At 41.1% G+C, this 22,539-nt stretch overlaps 1 protein-coding gene across 1 annotated transcript in view; it reads right to left on the bottom strand.

Annotated features, from left to right (window-relative positions):
* Window positions 1-22,539, bottom strand: part of COL4A2 (collagen type IV alpha 2 chain) — a 312,542-nt gene that overhangs the window by 96,716 nt on the left and 193,287 nt on the right. The window contains exons 15-19 of the mRNA XM_073614494.1: window positions 10,074-10,118; window positions 6,606-6,668; window positions 4,385-4,429; window positions 3,200-3,253; window positions 950-1,016 (exon numbers count right to left, since the gene is read on the bottom strand). Of these exons, the coding sequence (XP_073470595.1) occupies window positions 950-1,016; window positions 3,200-3,253; window positions 4,385-4,429; window positions 6,606-6,668; window positions 10,074-10,118 (274 nt within the window). The remainder of the gene's footprint in view (window positions 1-949; window positions 1,017-3,199; window positions 3,254-4,384; window positions 4,430-6,605; window positions 6,669-10,073; window positions 10,119-22,539) is intronic.

Below are 22,539 nucleotides of genomic sequence, written 5' to 3'. Positions count from 1 at the left end.
TGCATGCAATTCACAGTGTGAATCCAGCCTTAAACTTATGTAGGAGGATTTGTTTCATCTCTGTGCATCATCTGAGGCTATTCACTTCACTGGGAAAATGACAGGGCTAACAACCACTTTAAATAATGTAATCTCATTGTTTTGTGGGTGTTTGGAAAGAATACATACATCAGAATTCACTTTTAATAAATCCTTTGTTAGTGTGCTGCCATAGATGGGCAGGGTTGCCTCCTTAATCCCCTAAAATTATAACATCAATTTCTTTCCTATAGGAACAATATATACAGCTGTGGGACTGCTGGAAGGAATATATTGTGTAAGTAGCAATTTATTGGACTTAATATCCAATGTGGAATGGAGTGTGTTAAATTGAGACAATGTGGTACTCACTGAAACATCCTGTGGACCATGAGATTGCTGGGACATATTGGGGTTTATTTACTAAAGGCAAATCCACTGTGCACTACAAGAGCACCTGGAAGCGCACTGCGAGTGCACTTGGAAGTGCAGTCACTTTAGATCTGAGGGGAAGATCTGAAACAAGGGGAAGCTCTGCTGATTTCTATCATCCAATCATGTGCAAGCAAAAATGCTGTTTTTTATTTTCCTTGTATGTCCTCCTCAGATCTACAGCGACTACACTTCCAAGCGCACTTGTAGTGCACAGTGGATTTGCTTTTAGTAAATCAACCCCATTGTGTAAGAGCAAATGCAGGCTGAGAGAGGTAGAGGTGTTATTTAATATTTGTTTCAATTTAAGGGGTTTTTGCCCTGAAATGTCCACTTTATAGCTGTTTTGTTTAAAGTTGAATTACTAACGTCATCAGCCACACAAACTGAGTTACTCATATGTGTTCATTTTAAAGTGATGAGGCAGCAACCCTATATGGGTGTAAATATGGAGGTATGTTATCTGTGCCTGCTTGATGTTAGCATTAAACATAGTTACCTTTCTGTGTTTTAAGATTTGTAACATAGGTTGGTGGCCCAGGAGCACCTCTTTCTCCTTCTTCTCCCTATTCAATTTTGCCACAAAAAAAATGTCATAATACGCATGACAGTAAAATACAAATACAATACAAACACACAGTAGTTTTCACTTTCAGAAGGTAAAAAAATACCTTTTTTGACAGGGGGCCCAACCATTATATTTGCTATTCCTCCAACTGAAAGCAGTTTGGAGGCTGCTAGAGCAAATTTATGGACAGCTGATTCAGCAGTCTAATTGAAGAATGGCTAGAGCAAGTGATTGATTTGAGCAACAGATTTATATGAAATGTAATTGCATTTTATATTTTTGGGCTTTTGCACTAATGTAGAAATGGTTGCATACATTTATCTATAAATGATATAAAACACTCGCTTACCTAAAGTTTAATATATTTATGGACCTTTAGGTACCACTAATTAACAACCTTTTTAACATAATGGGCTGTGAATCATTTTATGTGCATGCTTTGTTCTTTAGTTAGCTGTTTCTAATCTAAGGCTACTGATTCTTTAGAGTGGTGTACAGGTTATATTTTTGTCTGAGATGTCAGTTGTAAGCAGAGAACAGGAACTCTGCAGCTTTAGGCAATAGATGATAGTCCCATGACTAATACTCTAATTGTTTGCTTAGGCAGTTATGATTTGTCTGTAAAACAGATGGGAATTCCCACAAAGCAAAGTTCCCTTTGAAAAGTCTTTTTACCCTAGACAGTAATAAACTTTTGAAATAGAATTAGTATTTCATGGGATGTGGTCTATCCTGATAATAAATTACACAAACTCTGTGGAAATTGCGTGGGTTGATGTGGTATTCCAATTAAATCATTCATAATAACCTGTCTCTATCCACTGACCATGATTCCAAAAGTCAGCTCTGCTAGAATGAAGAGACTATAAATGTATTTTACAATCTAGGCAACAAAACAGAAACAAAGGCACATAACATCCTATTAATCAAAGTAGCAAAAAATCAAAATGCATACAAATTTCTGCTCTGAAATGTGGATCAATATATGCTAATTGGTTGCAATAATCAGCTGTAGTCTCTGCTGTGAGTACATATAATTTTATACAAATGAAGTCCCCTATCCAGGGCTTTTTTTCAAGGGGAACTTGGTGGAACTCATTTCCACCACCTCTGGGTCAGGCCCTGGGGGGGGGGGGGGGGGGGCGTGCTGACCACAATCACTTGTAAACACAGAAGTACGGTTTCTGTGTTTACAAGTGACAGCTCTGCACTCTGTGTGTAACCCCCCTGAACTCTGCACTCTGTATGTAATGCAATCCTGGTATTTAATGCCCCTTTAGGACCCTCCTACTGTTCGTGAAATTCGACTGACCACACCCACTATTTGATGTGATTTGGAGGGTGTGTGTGGGTGGAGGGGTTTTGGGGGGTTGTGGTTGAGTTCCAGCACCTATTGTTTGAGAAAAAAAGCCCTGCCCCTATCTAGTACTACCTTTTTGAAAGCATGCTTGGTTCAAATGTGCTGTGCCTAGAAAGAATGTTCCAGGTTGCAATCATTTTCACAAATTCTATTCAAAGTGCCACCCATGGTCAATAAGACCTGGCTAAAATAGTTATGTACAATTAGATCTTATTGTCTATTCTGGTTACATTGTGATGCTGGTTACAGTCAAAGATGTGTTTTTATAGACAGGCATAACAATTACTACCTAAGGCCTCTTGCAAATGGGCACATTTGCCTGTGCAGCATACACTTTTTGGTGCCCCGGATGTCTTGGAGCTGCATACAGCCAACCATAGATATGAATGGGTGAAGGCAGCTATACAAAGCTTTGTGCTGCTATTAATACAAAGTAGCACATGCGCACAGACGAGACGTAATGTCTCAAATACACAATTTGAGAAGTTACATCTGTGAACTACTTTATGCTAATAGCGGTTCATGGCTGCATACAGCCACCTTCACCCCTTCATATCTATGGGCGGCTGTACACAGCACCAGGACATCTCGGGCATTATAAATATGTAGTGTGTTTACAATGCATGGGCAAATGCACCCATGTGCATGAAGTATAATGGAAATAAAGTGGAGACTAACATGTATGTTCTCAGCTGAGCAATATACAAGATGGCTGAGAAATTCACCAGCACTGAAGTCTATTGGCCTTGTTTAATTCACATACAGTGAGACTGGACAGAAGTACAGCTGTATAATAATATATACTTAAACTTTTTTTTTACCTTCAGTCCTTTAAAGCCAGGTTTTCCAGGATTACCATTGAGTCCAGGCAATCCCTATTAAAATATGTAAAAAACAAAGATTGAGTTGAAAATTAAATTTAAACAAAACTTTCAAAATAAAAGAATAATCTGAATGGGGTATTAATATAGCAGGGTGAGCTGCATCAACGATATAGCTTTAATGGACACAAAGTTCAAAGCTGTCAGTGTGAATAAGATCATAGGACTTGGTACTGGTAATGATACCGCTAATCATCCCACTAACTAAAATGCACTTCATTCATAATTGGCTGTCATAACATACAGGTAGGAAAAATAAAGTTTACATATGACTTTTTTATTTTCTGAACTGCAGCTCCATCTCTTACTTTTGGTTTACTGATAAATTGTATTGAAAAAAGCAGATGAAACATAGTAAAAAAAATAAGCCCAACATTTCTGCTTGCCAGTCATGCTAATCATTTCCATAGGACATAGGTTATAATGGGTACTGCAAGGTAGAGATCCCTAGGTGCAGAAATCTATAAAAAGCAATCAGAATTCAATTCACTGAAGCCACGCTAAAACAAGATGACATCTAATTGGATGCAAGGGTTATTGCATAATGCTTGTAGCACTTGGCTAACTGCATTTTGATTGAATAAGCACAATAGTAATTCTTTCAGTTCTTATCATAACAGGGGTATTTATGACCTTACTCCTCTGATGATAAGTGCATCTTGGACTTGGCATATCCATAGTGGCATCTTTGAAGCTTTTATAATTATTGGGTGGCAGCCTTCTCTGCTTTTATCAAGCCATACGTATATACATATATAAATATATATATATATATAATATTTTATTACATATCTCAAAGCTTATCCTTTCTTTTTTTTGTACCCCGCCCCCCACTATTAACCAAAAAAAAGGTTGGAAAGTAGAATACACTTTCCTCACTCCAGTAATGCCCTCCATATCTGCCTCCATCCTCCAGAACCAGTCCATTTCCCAGGGAGCTCAGGTTGTTGGAGATATGCCCCCTGGGTGTGCATTATCATGTTGACCTGGGCTCAAAATACAATGCTACAGAAAATGGCGCTGACATCATACCATTGATGGGGCTGTAACCTTATAATATGCAAGTTCACTGTCTCTGTTTTAGAAAGGGGAGACCTATAAAGAAAAAAAAAATGTTTAACTTACATTTTCTCCTTTTTCTCCAGGTGCACCATCATTTCCAGAAGGTCCCTGAAAAATTAATCTGATTATTATGAAATAAATTCATTCAAAAACAGGTTAAAGAAGTACAGTGGCATCTGAATGTATAGCTCAGGCATGAAGATGACCATCAAAATTTCTATTTTTTTCTTGACAGCCTAGTTCACTTACTGTCACTTTCTATTTGATTTTTTTCTCTTAATTATATTTTTGTTAATTGGCATGAGTACAAAATAACTTTAACATTTTTCCATATCACAATTGGCACATTAGCTATAAATCAGACCTTCGCCCTCTGTTTGCACTGTTTTTCCTTTTCTATGTTTACCTCTCCCAGGTGATAATGACATCTCCACAGCTCTGAACCCTACTGGGAATTGTACATCACATAATCCCCAGATTCTTCACTTTCTATTCACAGCGGCCAGAGGAAGGCCGGACTAGCATGCCTCATCGGGAGACTGTGCTGTTTGAGCCAAAAAGAGGAAGTTGACACCCAATGATGGCAGAAACAAGGATGACAGAGGTGCAGTGGATCACAAAAGAACAATGCAAATTATCCTGTATGTGAATTGAAGATAGGCCTTAATAACAGGTAGGAGGACAGGGGTGGGGAGAGTGAAGTTTATTTTTATTACTTTGACAACCATAATGCTTTTTGATCTCTCCACCAATGTTATGGTGACATTTATTAGGTTACATTTTCCAGGAACCTTAAAGAGTTTTTAAGAGGGTGCCAGTGTACCCAATGTTTACATTTGTTTATTTGAAAAGTTGAAGAAAAAATGAAAAGGGAAGATAAAATTGCTAGTCTGAAGGGAGGAGGAGATAAGTATAATTTAAAAATCATTTGCGCCTGTGTATACCCAAAACCTCTCTTTTTAAATTTGGATAGAGTATAGCAGAGTTAAAACCCTGACAGTTTATTGTTTGTTACGTGTGTCCCATTGAGGAGATTTCCTTTTACATTCTCTCCTGGAGATGCAAGAGCAAATGAGTATAAATGCCTCCAAAGTTAGGGAATTTCTTCTCTTAAAGAGTTTTCTCCTGAAGTGTCCTTATTAGATGATTTAGCCTTACCTCTTGTTCTGGTGACAAATTGTACAATTTTGTATTTTCCATCAATTTAAATTCCATAAAAAGTAGTCAACAGAACAAAGAAAGTGAATCTCCCCAGTGGAGTCAAAGACAGCAATAAAAACTCAACAGAAGTTTCAACTGCACCCCACTCTATCCATGAGTTAAAAAAAATGTTTTGCCTATAGAAAAACTTTAAATCATGGACCTCAGATTATATTCGAGAGCAACATTGAACCTAAATTGTTACTCCTGGGAAAGAGGTGGATGGTAGTTTTGAGAGTTGGAACATTCTAACTGATAGAACCAGGTCTTTCTGAAATTGTCCTATTGATTTTTTTTAAGGAACCTTAAGGTCTTCCATATTTATGTGTTCAATACATTTTGAGAATCATAGGTTCATGGTAGGAGGCAAGGCTTTGCTTCCAGAGAGCTGGTATGCATATTTTTGCTGAACTTAACATGTGTACCAACAATATTTTTTTAAATTATTTCTTTCTAGGTAGTGGGATAGGTGATGGGGAGGAAAGAAACCAGATTGTTTCTCAGGCCGACATTGTCAGTTTAAAGATTAGGTCTCTCGCTTGGCAACAATTTTTTTTAGTAATGAACATTCCCAGAATATATGCAGCAAAGTTCCAGAGAATTGGTTACACGTCATTGTTTTGTTTCTGCTTTTGCAGTCAAAATGGAATAACACCCATTTTTTTTACAGTATTTGTCATATATTCTGATTACCATTGCATAACTTAAAAAATATAAAAAAATTAATTATAATTAAAAATAGTTACTTTTTAAAGTTATTTTTACTTGCTTAAAATTCCTTATATGCTCTCCTTGGTACATAATGTTAACAAGGGGTTTGTGGACTAAAATTTAACATAAAATAAAGTAGGAAATAGTAAAAAAAAATGTGATTCAAAAAGAATGTTTAGGTATGCTGTGTGAATGGGAACCCATAACAAAAATAATGTGAGGTTTTCTCAAATTTGACTGCAAAAGTGGAATTACCCTTGAATATAAGTAGCAAACGGCACGTCAATTGAACGTACAAGCACAGGTTGTAAGACAGGTAACATGCATCTTTTTTTGTATACTGTATGAAATATTTTATATTGCTTTAATTTACCCTTGTTCCGGGGAAGCCCATAATACCTTCTTCTCCACGCTCTCCTGATGAAATGTGTTCCCCCTACAAAGGAAAGGGCATTTTAGTAAAAAGAAATAATACTTTTTTCCCTGATTAGCAAGTCTACTGTATTGATAATCTACCTGATTACTTGATATCTGGTTTTCTTTGTATTACAGTGCATCCTACATTTTAGCAGGCTCTTGTTCATGTAGAAACAGAGGAAAAGTGTTCTCTATCGACTTTATTTTACAAAGATTTTATTTTTGTAAGTTTTGCAAGGTAAGTCACAGACCATGTAAAAGCAATACACAAGAAGGTACATAAAAATTAAAAGAGAAGTATGGGTTAATTTTTTTTTCCGCAATCATGCTTACCTAGGTGGATGCAGCATAGGTTCGAGGCTGAATCTGTCCCCTGGCACCTCTAACACTGAGAACCGAGAGATCGAACACCGCTGATGGCTAAGTTCTCAGAGCTTCCCGAGCAGGGAGCTGCTGACTGTCAGTCACAGCTCTCTGCTCCCTCCTCGCTCATTGGTGCGCTGGGCTGTAGACAGGGCTGGAGCGGGCAGCTCAGTCTCTCAGCGGCTCACTGAGAGGCTGAGCCGGGTGTCGGTCCTGGGACCTGGCGGATCCAGACTTTATTGTCGTAATGACGTGGTGCCTGGAACCGACTTCTGTGACGTTGGCAGAGAGCGGACTTCAACCCGCTCACTACTGAAAACGGGTTACAGGAGTGAAAAATGAACTGCTCTCCTGTGATCCATAGAACCAAACGAGCTTTGTCTGTACTTCTCCTTTAAGGGCAAAGGTATCAAAATCACAGCATTATATACAGAATACATCAAGCCCAAATGACCCCATGACTCGCTTTGACCCTCTATAGACTTTAAAGGCATATTTAGGCCCACTTTGATCTGAACACCCATCAAAAATTCGAAATGTATATGAAAAAATATTGTTGCATTAAGGACAATTAGAAACAGTTTAATTCATTTTGGGGAGTAGTCTTGAACTTGGTCCTACAAAAACTGATGGCATAAATATTTTTTTTTCAGTTTACAGTTTGGAGAAGCCACAGCAGCAAGCTTATGACTGAGTATTTTTCACATTTCAGCCATGGGTATATTTATTCAGCAATAAATATGTATTTATTAAGGTAATAAAATAATATATATTATTTTTAGGACAAAAGGCTTCTTTTGAATACATTGACTTGCAAAATAGTTTTTTTTTAATGCAAGGTTAACTATGGGTTAATAAGGAGTGAAATAGGGACACAGTGTTTTTTGTTTTTTTTTGCTTTAACTGATATCATATGCAGGTCACCATTTGATCTGCAGAGTAAAAACTATGTAACAATATTGTTACATTGTATTTCTGAATTATGCTTCTGAGCAGTGATTACCAGCACTCCATTTTGGATGGAATTGGTTGCTTAATGCAGCACAACATCACTATCAGCATCGGGAAACAACCAGAGAGGTTGAGCATGCATGTTTTTCAGCAATGGGATCTATGGTTCAATTTCCACCACCAACAGTATGTGATTAGAGTTTATATGTTATTTTCCCTCTCACATCCCACCCACATCCTAAAATATAGCAGTAGATAACTAGCTCTAAAATACATGTATACTTGTTTAACTGTGGTAGGGAAATTGGAGTACAAGCAGTTCTTGTGCAGAGAAAAACTTAAATGGTTTAACCTAAAGCAATCTTCTATAAATAATACATTTTACATTTGTGTAAAAAAAAGATAATAACAATAATGATAATGTAAGTAATGATGAAAAATAAAACATCACAGCTGCCTTTTATCTGCAGGTAAAAACAAACTGCAGCTTTGACCAAAGCTGAATAATGCCCTTGCTGAAAATCCTGCCTTGTTGCTAGGACATTGCTAAGAGACTTACAGCTGTTACTGTTCACATCCACCATCACAGGAGCAAGCACCATCTCTGATCCAAACCCCTCTAATGCGCATTCTCTCCCTCGATGCAGTAGTTCTGAGCTCAGCATTTGAGAGCTTGTTTCTGTGATGGTGGGGTGACCAGTAAGAACTGGGCATATGTTAGCAGAATCTTTAGAAACAAGTCAGAACAGGGAGATGCAGTCTTTGGGAGTTTTTGCAGTCAGGCTTCATGAGGCATGTAAATGGCCTACACCTATAGCAAGGACATTATCCAGCTTTAGTCAAAGGTGAAGTATTTGTTTTTATCTGCATAGGCATTTTCTTTATCAGTAGAAGCATCACATGCTAACCAGTCAGGTAGGTCAATCACAAGGAGAAAAATGTATATATAAAAAATAAATATTTTTCTGGGTGCGGCAGCATCATTGGAGTGCCAACACCATCACCATCTTGGACCCTACACAGGGGGCAATGATGAAGAAGACAAAACCAGAACTATTTTGGAACTTGTTTCCCAGGTTGCACCAATGTAGGACCATCAACAGGAATTAGTGAGCTTAGGAAGGAATATTTAAATTGCACACATTGATGTTTTGTTGTGCAGGACTTTAAGTGCAGTAATACAGGGTGTGTTGGCAAGATTCATCTGTAGACAACACACACTTACATTGTCCACTTGGCCTACCCTGCAGCTAATACTGTAGCTTTATAAATGCATTTGTGCACTACCATCTGTCCCCAGCCAGTGTAGACATCACTGTGATTGTACAGTTGTGACTGCCCAATATACTGAAGCCTCTCGGCCTTTATGTGCCTGGATGCCACTCTCATTGTGTAATTGTGACTGTACACATTTCCAGCACAACCGTGCATGCATTCACACTGCACTTTCTGTTGAATTATGCTTGTGCCCAAAAGCTGCCTTTGCTTGGCTGTCACTCTACTTGTACAGTTGAGATTAAACCCTCCACTTGGCCCTTGGTTTCTGCTATTCCAGTCGTTTGAATACACCCTGTCTTTCCTTGCCATGGGATCTGTGTGGGACTTCTACAACCTTCCTTGGCCAGAGAACTCATGTAATAAGGTAATGAGCAATCCCTGGTATGCACATTATCTTGGGCTTGGGCTGCAAAGTATGCGGTGGGTTTGGAGGAAGTATGATTACTGGATGTGCTGTCACTGAGAGACTTAGACTCCAGTGGGTATATAGAAGTGGCCGCAGCTGATCTTTAGGATATTAAGGAATATAGAATACATTGAATTAAAATTTATTACTAATAAAAAAGGACATAATGACATTTTGTTATATATAAAATGATATTCTAAATGCTAATGTGTGACAAATTATTAACATGAAGTAATGAAGTCTACAGCCATTGTAATGCAGAAGTAATACAGTCTACAACCATTTTTTAGTTTATAAGAGACATTCTAATATTTTATCATCAATATACTGTTATATATATATAAATGAACCATAAGACAGCTAGGAACAAATACTACCATCTTCCAAATAATACAAATCAAGTGTTTCATAAAATCAATTACTTACTGGTGCTCCATAGTCCCCCCTCTCTCCTTTTTCACCTTTTTCAGCCTAGAAAGCACAGATCACAGACTAAAAACAGATCTTTTATGATACGAGTATTTTCCATTAATAACATCTTTGGCAAGTTAAAACGTGACATATAACCTTCACAGGGAAGTAAAAGACTTTTCAATGATTTTTCAGATTTGTTTGCAAAAGACCTTGATGTAAAATTTGTCGTCAATGTTAGTATTTATCAATTAAATTGTCCATATGGCATCAATGTTTTGTGATTATTTACACAATTTTCCAGTATTTGACTTATTTGTGCATTCATGATGGTTTTGCTTTACTGCTTCCTTTCACAGTATAAGTCTTTGGGTTTATTCTACTAAATGAGCAGATATTATTTATTGAGCTAACAGGATGTCCACTGAGATTAGTAAAGAATGTGCTCACTTTTAATAAACATCATGCTCAAGGGCAAAACAAAGCATCTCTTAAGCACATGACTGGATGATTGAAGTGAACACAGTGTCACCCTTTACTCCTGTTTCCAGAAAAGGGTTTTCTTACAGCCTGTAAGAGAACTATTAAGAATACGCCCTGCGCGCACTCGTGCACATGCGCGGACTCATGGGCGACTGCAGATGCCTATAGGTACCAATGCGCATGCGCGATGGACTGCGTGCACACGTGGGAGCGCCCTGACTCCTGATCAATGCTGACTGGTCTTCAGCTGTTTCCTGATACCCTGAATCGTGCTGATATCCTACTTGATACCCGTTGCTGAACTTGGCTTTCCTTGACCCTGCTTTCGTACTCCGCTACATTCCTGACTACTGTTTCTTGATCCCGGCTTCATTCTGACCTTGCTTCTGCCTAATGCCTTGGTAATTTGCTGTCCGCCTGCTACCAAACCCGGCTATCCTAGTGACCTCGCTCCTGTTCCCTGCTTGGCTCAACACTGTCATCCAAGTGTCTGCGACTACAGTCCTGCGACCTGCTGCTACGTCCTGCTGCAAACCTGCCAGAAACTCTACATCGCCAGATGTTCCAGTTCTGCAGTACAAGCAGAGTGCCTCTTTAACTCCAGCTGACCTACGGTGCATGACTGCCCTTTCTAATCTGATGGTTCTCCTGCCTTCCCAAGGTCGCATCCTCTGCTGTAAGTTTCCGGGTCTACACCTGCAGGCACTCATGTTCCTCCTGTCCCTTGTTTCCCTCTGTTCCACTCTCAGGGGGGCCTGGGTTGGAGATACAAGAGAGGCCGACCTTGTCATCTTAGTCTCCCTTCAAGTACATGACACAGCCCTATAAAGGTTTCTATAGAATTCTGCCAATTTTCACACACTAGACTACAATCAACTTTATTATTTTTATGGGTTACTGCACCTGTCTTTACTCTGCCCTGTCCTATTTATATTCCGAGGCTGAGCACAGCAACAAGATACAATACCTTTGCCAGGCAAAGATTTGCCATCAGCACAGAAATGGTGGAAACCAGTGGGAACCAGATACACCCATCTACTGTCCGGAGAAGTGGTTTTCATGGAAAAATTGCCGCCAAAAAGCCATACCTCTGACATGAAAACAATGCTAAGTGACTCAACTATGCATCAAAACATAGGAACTGGGGTGCAGAAAATTGGCAGCAGGTGCCCTGGACTGATAAGTAAAAACTTAAAATATTTGGCTGTAGCAGGAGGCAGTTTGTTTGCCAAAGGGCGGTACAATAACCCTTTCATGACTAAGCCTATTTTTGACTTTTGGTGTTTACAAGTTAAAATCGTATTTTTTGCCAGCTCCCAAACATTATATATATATTTTTAGCAGAGAATCTAGAGAATAAAATGGCGATTGTTGCAATATTTTATGACACACGGTATTTGTGCAGCGTTTTTTTAAACGCAACTTTTTGGGAAAAGGGACACTTTCATGAATTAAAAAAAAAAACAAACAGTAAAGTTAGCCCAATTTTTTTGTACAATGTGAAAGATGATGTTACGCCGAGTAAATAGATACCAAACATGTCACACTTTATAATTGCACGCACTCATGGAATGGCGACAAACTATGGTACCTAAAAATCTCCATAGGCGACGCTTTACATTTTTTTATGGTTAACAGGTTAGAGTTACAGAGGAGGTCTAGTGCTAGAATTATTGCTCTCGCTCTGACGATCGCGGCGATACCTCACATGTGTGATTTGAACACTGTTTACATATGCAGGCGCGACTTCCATATGAGTTCTTTGCTGCGCGAGCTCGCGGTGACGGGGGCGCTTTAAATTTTTTTTTCTTATTTATTTATTTTTATATTAATAAATTGTTTTCGAAAAAAAAAATGTTTTGATCACTTTTATTGCTGTCACAAGGAATGTAAACATCCCTTGTGACAGTAATAGTTGGTGACAGGTACTCTTTATGGAGGGATCGGGGATCCAAAAGACCCCAAATCCCTCCTTTGCACTTCAAAGTATTCAGAGCGCCGTTTTTGGCGATTCTGAATACTGTATATTTTTTTTAAACCAGCGCCATTGGCAGCCGAGTAAACGGGAAGTGTCATGACGTTGATTCCGTGTTTACAATTAGGAGACTAGAACGAAGCCACTTATGGCTTCGTTCCAGTGTGTGCCTAGCCGCCGGAGGCGGCAGATTGCTGCTCGGGCCTCCCGGTGGAACGGGAGGCCCGGTAAGAGCGGCGGGAGGGGGGGGCGTTCCCTCCCGCTCCCCCGGTACAACAGCCGAGTGGCTTTTAGCCACATTGGTTGTTATCCCTGGAAAGCCGATCGCAGGCTCTAAAAAACAGTACCGGGATGATGCCTGCAGCTGCGGGCATCATCCCGGTATAACCCCCGAAAGCCGAGTGCGCGCATCTGCGTTCGCTTGGCGGCAAGGGGATAAATAGTGTCTTCAGGCAACAGTGGAGCAAGGTGTAGGTGGGGCTGCATTTCTGAAAATGGAGTTGCAGATTTGGCCAGGATCAATGGTGTCCTCAATGCTGAGAAATACAGGCAGGTACTTATCCATCATTAGAGATGGGCCGAACACCCAGTGGAGCTCCAAAACAGGGGAAAAGTTCTGCCCCGAACAGCAAACTCCATTGACGTCTATGGGAGCCGAACATGAGAAATCAAAAGTGCCCATTTTAAAAGCTTATATGCAAGTAATTGGCCATAAAAAGGGTATAGGGGCCCAGGTACTGCCCTGGGGGACATGTATAAATGGATTTTTTATTTTTTTTAAAACAATAAATTTTTTTTAGGAGCAGTGATTTAATGATCTTTAACCACTTGACGACTGCCGCACGACGATGTACGTCGGCAGAGCGGCACAGGCAGGCAAAAGAGCTTACATGTACGTCCTTGCCTGCCCGCTGGTGGGGGGTCTGATCGGTGCCAGCGGCGGTCGTATTCAGGTCAGGGGCGATCAAAGGTGAGGGGGAGGCCACTCATTCGTGGCTCCCCCCTCGCGATCGATCCTGGCCAATGACAGACCTCCTCGGCTTCTGTAATGTAAACAGAAGCGGAGGATGTGATGTCGTCTCTCCTCGGCTCGGCAGTTTCCGTTCCGGCGCCAAGAAGAGAAGACTGTAATGTGAGTGCATTACTGCATGGTGTCAGTTTGTGACAGTTAGTGTGTTAGGGCAGTTAGGGTTAGCCCCCTTTAGGTCTAGGGTACCCCCTAACCCCCCTAATAAAGTTTTACCCCTTGATCACCCCCCGTCGCCAGTGTCACTAAGCGATTATTTTTCTGATCGCTGTATCAGTGTCGCTAGTGACGTTAGTTAGGGAGGTAAATATTTAGGTTCGCCGTCAGCGTTTTATAGCGACAGGGACCCCCATATACTATCTAATAAATGTTTTAACCCCTTGATTGCCCCCTAGTTAACCCTTTCACCACTGATCACCGGATAACTGTTACGGGTGACGCTGGTTAGTTCGTTTATTTTTTATAGTGTCAGGGCACCCGCCGTTTATTACCGAATAAAGGTTTAGCCCCCTGATCGCCCGGCGCTGATATGCGTCACCCCAGGCAGCGTCAGATTAGCGCCAGTACCGCTAACACACACGCACGCAGCATACGCCTCCCTTAGTGGTGTAGTATCTGAACAGATCAATATCTGATCCGATCAGATCTATACTAGCGTCCCCAGCAGTTTAGGGTTCCCAAAAATGCAGCGTTAGCGGAATCAGCCCAGATACCTGCTAGCACCTGCGTTTTGCCCCTCCGCCCGGCCCAGCCCAGCCCACCCAAGTGCAGTAGTGATCGATCACTGTCACTTACAAAACACTAAACACATAACTGCAGCGTTCGCAGAGTCAGGCCTGATCCCTGCGATCGCTAACAGTTTTTTTGGTAGCGTTTTGGTGAACTGACAAGCACCAGCCCCCGGCAGCGCCAGGTTAGCGCCAGTACCGCTAACACCCATGCACGCACCATACACCTCCCTTAGTGGTATAGTATCTGAACGGATCAATATCTGATCCCATCAGATCTATACTAGCGTCCCCAGCAGTTTAGGGTTCCCAAAAATGCAGTGTTAGCGGGATCAGCCCAGATACCTGCTAGCACCTGCGTTTTGCCCCTTTGCCCGGCCAAGCCCACCCAAGTGCAGTATCGATCGATCACTGTCACTTACAAAACACTAAACACATAACTGCAGCGTTCGCAGAGTCAGGCCTGATCCCTGCGATCGCTAACAGTTTTTTTGGTAGCGTTTTGGTGAACTGGCAAGCGCCAGCGGTCTAGTACATCCCGGTCGTAGTCAAACCAGCACTGCAGTAACACTTGGTGACGTGGCGAGTCCCATAAGTGCAGTTCAAGCTGGTGAGGTGGCAAGCACAAGTAGTGTCCCGCTGCCACCAAGAAGAAGACAAACAGGCCCGTCGTGCCCATAATGCCCTTCCTGCTGCATTCGCCAATCCTAATTGGGAACCCACCACTTCTGCAGCGCCCGTCCTTCCCCCATTCACATCCCCAACCAAATGCAGTCGGCTGCATGAGAGGCATTTTCTTTATGTCCTCCCGAGTACCCCACCCAACGAACCCCCCCAAAAAAGATGTTGTGTCTGCAGCAAGCGCGGATATAGGCGTGACACCCGCTATTATTGTCCCTCCTGTCCTGACAATCCTGGTCTTTGCATTGGTGAATGTTTTGAACGCTACCATTCACTAGTTGAGTATTAGCGTAGGTTACAGCATTGCACAGACTAGGCACACTTTCACAGGGTCTTCCAAGATGCCATCGCATTTTGAGAGACCCGAACCCGAAACTGGTTACAGTTATAAAAGTTAGTTACAAAAAAAGTGTTAAAAAAAAATAATATATAAAATTTTAAAAAATAGTTGTCGTTTTATTGTTCTCTCTCTCTCTATTCTCTCTCTCTATTGTTCTGCTCTTTTTTACTGTATTCTATTCTGCAATGTTTTATTGTTATTATGTTTTATCATGTTTGCTTTTCAGGTATGCAATTTTTTATACTTTACCGTTTACTGTGTTTTATTGTTAACCATTTTTTTGTCTTCAGGTACACCATTCACGACTTTGAGTGGTTATACCAGAATGATGCCTGCAGGTTTAGGTATCATCTTGGTATCATTCTTTTCAGCAAGCGGTCGGCTTTCATGTAAAAGCAATCCTAGCGGTTAATTAGCCTCTAGAATGCTTTTACAAGCCGTGGGAGGGAATGCCCCCCCCCCGTCTTCCGTGTTTTTCTCTGGCTCTCCTGTCTCAACAGGGAACCTGAGAATGCAGCTGGTGATTCAGCCAGCTGACCATAGAGCTGATCAGAGACCAGAGTGGCTCCAAACATCTCTATGACCTAAGAAACCGGAAGCTACGAGCATTTCATGACTTAGATTTCGCCGGATGTAAACAGCGCCATTGGGAAATTGGGAAAGCATTTCATCACACCGATCTTGGTGTGGTCAGTTGCTTTGAGGGCAGAGGAGAGATCTAGGGTCTAATAGACCCCAATTTTTTCAAAAAAGAGTACCTGTCACTACCTATTGCTATCATAGGGGATATTTACATTTCCTGAGATAACAATAAAAATGATTAAAAAAAATGAAAGGAACAGTTTAAAAATAAGATAAAAAAGCAAAAAAATAATAAAAAAAAAAAAAAAAAAAAAAGCACCCCTGTCGCCCCCTGCTCTCACGCTAAGGCGAACGCAAGCGGCGGTCTGTCGTCAAACATAAACAGCAATTGCACCATGCATGTGAGGTATCACCGCGAAGGTCAGATCGAGGGCAGTAATTTTAGCAGTAGACCTCCTCTGTAAATCTAAAGTGGTAACCTGTAAAGGCTTTTAAAGGCTTTTAAAAATGTATTTATTTTGTTGCCACTGCACGTTTGTGCGCAATTGTAAAGCATGTCATGTTTGGTATCCATGTACTCGGCCAAAGATCATCTTTTTTATTTCATCAAACATTTGGGCAATATAGTGTGTTTTAGTGCATTAAAATTTAAAAAAAGTGTGTTTTTTCCCCAAAAAATGCGTTTGAAAAATCGCTGCGCAAATACTGTGTGAAAAAAAAAAATGAAACACCCACCATTTTAATCTGTAGGGCATTTGCTTTAAAAAAAATATAATGTTTGGGGGTTCAAAGTAATTTTCTTGCAAAAAAAAATAATTTTTTCATGTAAACAAAAAGTGTCAGAAAGGGCTTTGTCTTCAAGTGGTTAGAAGAGTGGGTGATGTGTGACATAAGCTTCTAAATGTTGTGCATAAAATGCCAGGACAATTTCAAAACCCCCCCAAATGACCCCATTTTGGAAAGTAGACACCCCAAGCTATTTGCTGAGAGTCATGTCGAGTCCATGGAATATTTTATATTGTGACACAAGTTGCGGGAAAGAGACAAATTTTTTTTTTTTTTTTTGCACAAAGTTGTCAATAAATGATATATTGCTCAAACATGCCATGGGAATATGTGAAATTACACCCCAAAATACATTCTGCTGCTTCTCCTGAGTATGGGGATACCACATGTGTGAGACTTTTTGGGAGCCTAGCCGTGTACGGGACCCCAAAAACCAAGCACTGCCTTCAGGCTTTCTAAGGGCGTAAATTTTTGATTTCACTCTTCACTGCCTATCACAGTTTCGGAGGCCATGGAATGCCCAGGTGGCACAACCCCCCCCCCCCCCCAAATGACCCCATTTTGGAAAGTAGACACCCCAAGCTATTTGCTGAGAGGTATAGTGAGTATTTTTCAGACCTCACTTTTTGTCACAAAGATTTGAAAATTGAAAAAAGAAAAAAAAAGTTTTTTCTGTCTTTCTTCATTTTCAAAAACAAATGAGAGCTGCAAAATACTCACCATGCCTCTCAGCAAATAGCTTGGGGTATCTACTTTCCAAAATGGGTTCATTTGGGGGGTTTTGTGCCACATGGGGATTCCATGGCCACCGAAACTGTGATAGGCAGTGAAGAGTGAAATCAAAAATTTACACCCTTAGAAATCCTGAAGGCGGTGATTGGTTTTCGGGGCCCCGTACACGGCTAGGCTCCCAAAAAGTCCCACACATGTTGTATCCCCATACTCAGGAGAAGCAGCTAAATGTATTTTGGGGTGAAATTCCACATATGCCCATGGCCTGTGTGAGCAATATATCATTTAGTGACAACTTTGTGCAAAAAAATAAATAAATAAATGTGTCACTTTCCCGCAACTTGTGTCAAAATATAAAATATTCCATGGACTCAACATGCCTCTCAGCAAATAGCTTGGGGTGTCTACTTTCCAAAATGGGGTCATTTGGGGGGTTTTTGTGCCATCTGGGCATTTTATGGCCTTCAAAACTGTGATAGGTAGTGAGGAGTGAAATCAAAAATTTACGCCCTTAGAAATCCTGAAGGCGGTGATTGGTTTTCGGGGCCCGTACGCAGCTAGGCTCCCAAAAAGTCCCACACATGTGGTATCCCCGTACTCATAAGAAGCAGCTGAATGTATTTTGGGGTGCAATTCCACATAGGCCCATGGCCTGTATGAGCAATATATCATTTAGTGACAACTTTTTGTAATTTTTTTTTTTTTTGTCATTATTCAGTCACTTGGGACAAAAAAAATAAATATTCAATGGGTTCAACATGCCTCTCAGCAATTTCCTTGGGGTGTCTACTTTCCAAAATGGGGTCATTTGGGGGGGTTTTGTACTGCCCTGCCATTTTAGCACCTCAAGAAATGACATAGGCAGTCATAAACTAAAAGCTGTGTAAATTCCAGAAAATGTACCCTAGTTTGTAGACGCTATAACTTTTGCGCAAACCAATAAATATACGCTTATTGACATTTTTTTTACCAAAGACATGTGGCCGAATACATTTTGGCCTAAATGTATGACTGAAATTGAGTTTATTGGATTTTTTTTATAACAAAAATTAGAAAATATAATTTTTTTTCAAAATTTTTGGAATTTTTCCGTTTATAGCGCAAAAAATAAAAACCGCAGAGGTGATCAAATACCATCAAAAGAAAGCTCTATTTGTGGGAAGAAAAGGACGCAAATTTTGTTTGGGTACAGCATTGCATGACCGCGCAATAAAGCAGTTAAAGCGACGCAGTGGAAAAATTGGAAAAAGTCCTCTGGTCCTTAGGCAGCATAATGGTCCGGGGCTAAAGTGGTTAAAGTGAAACATTAAAAATTGAAAAATTCCTTTAAATATAGTGCCTGGGGGTGGGGATCCCCTTAGTCTGTCTGCAAAGTGGTGCATCTGTAGCACATATAGAACATGCTGCAGCAAAAATTACAATTATAAAATGAGTCAAATCACATTTAAATTGACTCCCGGTTGCAATTGCCGGCACCCAGCTATTTAAAGAATAAAACGGCAAAATGAAAAAAAACGGCATGGGTTTTTTTCCCCAATGTTTATGGGGACAAGGGCCTCTTCCCCACAACCCTGGCCTGTTATTGTGGGGGTCTCAAAGTGTCAAAAAGTAATAAAAACCACATGCCCCCCCCAGTCCATATCAGGCCCTTCAGGTCTGGTATGGATTTTAAGGAGAACCCAACACCAAAATGAAAAAAAAAACGGCATGGGTTCCCCACCACCCCACTCTTATCCGAGCATGCACCCTGGCAGGGCTGGAAAGCACCCCTCTCCTTAACCATACCAGGCCACATGCCCTCAACATGGGGGGTGCTTTGGGGTGGGGGGGCTCTGTCCCTATGTTGATGGGGGAAAAGGGTCTCTTCCCCACAACCCTGGGCCGTGATTGTAGGGGTCTGTGGGTGGGGGGGCTTATTGGAATCTGGAAGCCCCATTAACAAGGAGACCCCCAGATCCTAGCCCCCCATATGAATGAGTATGGGGTACACAGTACCCCTACCCATGCACCAAAAAAGTGGTGTATTTATGATCATAGCAAAGGTATACAGTATGTGTATGTAATTCCATTCACTGGATATTTTGATTTTATATATATATATATATATATATATATATATATATATATATATATATATATATATATAAATATTTTGATTATATATATATATATTAATATATATAATCAATTGATTATATATATATATTTTTTATATTTAATTTAATTTTATTGATGTTAACCCCTTCACACCAACAGTACACATATATGCATCCCCACTGGACTGGCCTTTTTTTCTGTGGGGCCACATATATGTGAATCTGTCTTTGTGCTGACACCACCGCACAGCGTGCTCCCAGCACAGAGACCGGGGTCTCACCCTCATCAGGAGCCCCGGGTCCCATACTAACGATCGGGACCCGGAACTCCCGGTTCCGTGTCACCTGATCACTGTGATAGCCTCTGGTTGGCTATCACAGTGATCAGTCACTTGGAATCCCACCCCCGTTTTTATATCTCTGTGAATGGAGAAAAAATATATGTTGCATCTCTCTCTCTCCTCGCAGAGAGAGATGAATAAACAATAAAAAATAAAGAAAAAATACCTAGATCAAGGTTTGATCTAGGTCAGTGCCAAGGTTAGTGTTTGGGTCGTAAGGGACAAAAGTCAAGGTCAGAGTCAAAGGTCAGGGTTAAAGGTCATGGTCAGTACATTTTGGTCAAGATTTTTTTCCATGACCATTTACCACCAAATGAAAGCCCAAATTGTTGTGAAAAAAAACAAGGTATAATCCACCTGGATGCACAAAGTAGCTGTGATGATATGTATGGATTTACTAACACATTTCAAAGTTGCAAAATTGTGCTTAGGAATTAACATTAGTTTTACCCTTAGGCACAAAGGAGTTAGGTATTCTGGCATCCTGTATTATTTACATCTTTAGATGATATGCAGCAACTTATTATTCCCATTTCACATATATTCCTTCAGATGTTGTTTTATATAGGAGATAGTGTGGGAGTATTTTGACCTTTAATGGTTTAATATTGATATGGTCCAGAAACTGTTAGATAAAATAAAGGTGAATAAAGCACCTGGACTAGATGGCTTGCACACACGGGTTCTCAAAGAATTGAGCTTTGTTATTTCAAAACCATTGTTTTTTTCTCAAGAAGATTTTTATTGGGTTTTACAACTTTTACAAAGTATATGTAACATACATCTCAAACCGTGAGATTACAAATTCTTCGTATTTATGCAATGTTCATTAGAGAGCGTTTACAGGCAGACGTCAGTCTGGCAACGTTATCACAGGAACATATCATTCAAAAGTAATACATGTAAATTCCAGACCTAGATCAGTAGACTTGTGCTGAGAGGTTGCTTCTGGAAGGGGGGTCTGCATGGAATCTCCGGTCACATCGGGAAATGTTAAGTGAAGATATCCCGAGGCCATTCACCCTGAAAGGGATCATTTCTGTGAATGGGTCGGGGTCGGGAGTGGATATATCGGTGGTACCGTTGACTGGTGACCATAATGGGTTGTGAATCGGTTCCACCGAGTGACCTGATTCATTGAAGAAGAATGTTGGAAAAGACAGTTTGTCTGAGATAAGTACACACCTGCGTCGCGGGTGTGTAGGGTGAGAGAGTATGCTCAAGAGAGTAAGTGTCAATTATGTCTGTGAAAAGAGATGGGGTAAGGGTTTGACTGAGATGGGGGGGGGGAGAAGGAGGGCCCAGGGGGTGGGCGGCTCGGCGGAGTTGGGGAGTCAGGATTGTGCTCTATATATGCTCAATGAGTAGTGATTGAGAAGGAAGTGGGTTGGGTGGTTTGTGTGGGTGATTGACGAAAATGCAGCCAACATGCCCAGGTGGTGTTAAACTTGGTAGGGTTGTCATTGGCCTGGCAGATAAGCTTTTCCATCTCCGCTATTTTATCTACCCTCCGGATCCACTCTTGGATCGTGGGGGGTGACGTAGACCTCCAGATGGCTGGGATGCAAAGATTAGCCGCGTTGATTAGATGTATGGTGAGCGATTTTTTGTAGCTACCGGGGGAAACAGGAGTGTGGTGCAATAGGTATCTTTCAGGTGTGAAAGTCGGTGAATAGGTGGATATTTGGGTAATTAATCGGTGGATTGCCTGCCAGAATGGCTGAATGAGGCTGCAGCTCCACCAGATATGCAGTAGAGTGCCCTTAGCAGAGCCGCACCTCCAACAGGTTGGGGGAATGGCGGGGTGAAACTTGTGGATTTTGTCAGGTGTTCTGTACCACTTAGAGAACACTTTAAATCTGTTCTCCTGTGTTTTGACATTTATAGACCCTTTGTGCATGAGAGTGAAGATGGAGTCCCATTCCTGCGGAGATAGGTCCAGAGAAAGGTCTGATTCCCATTGCTTTACCAGTTTGTCATTTTTGACTATGTGCTGAGAGAACAAAAGGGAGTATGTGGCGGAGATGAGATGGCCCTGGGGTTCAGTGTCTAGGCAAAGGAGTTCAAGAGGGGTGTGGTCTCTGCTGTAGGGGGAGTCTCTGCTATACATTTGGAGAAAATGTCTCAATTGCAGGTATTTAAAGAAAGGTAAGTGATGATTAGAAAGTGTCGATTCGAGTTCCGCATGGGGGAGTAACGAGCCGTTGCGAAAACAGCCATGGGCCCTTACTGGGGTGAAGGCCGTGTCTCGGATAGGATCCTTACGCACTAGACCCGGAGGGAATTCCGGGTTGTTAGTGGAGTCATGGGACCCGGTGCTGGGAGCATGTGAAGTGTTTTGCAAACCTTTTTGAAGATTGAAAGGGTGGTGCCAATGGAGGGGTGAGACAAGAAGGTGTCTGGTACGTGTCTGCTATCAACCCATGGGGAGTTGACTAATGGGAGGCTCGCAAATGAATCTTCTAATTCTACCCAGTCTTTGGCTTGACGGTGTTTGTGCCAGTCTACTAATCTAGTTAAGTGGCAGGCCCATTGGTATTTTTGAAGATCTGGAAGTCCTAAACCTCCTAATCTTTTGGGGAGGACTAATCTGTCCCAACTAAGTCTCGGTTGTTTCGATGCCCAGATGAAAGACCGGCAGATGCGTTTGTAGGATGAGAAAAAAGCGGGGGGTAGTCCGATTGGGATGGCTTGGAGGAGGTAAAGGAGT

Source organism: Aquarana catesbeiana, linkage group LG02 (genome assembly GCF_042186555.1).
Source record: "Aquarana catesbeiana isolate 2022-GZ linkage group LG02, ASM4218655v1, whole genome shotgun sequence".
In the NCBI taxonomy this organism is placed as follows: Eukaryota; Metazoa; Chordata; class Amphibia; order Anura; family Ranidae; genus Aquarana; species Aquarana catesbeiana.
This window is presented reverse-complemented; position numbering and strand designations above follow the sequence as displayed.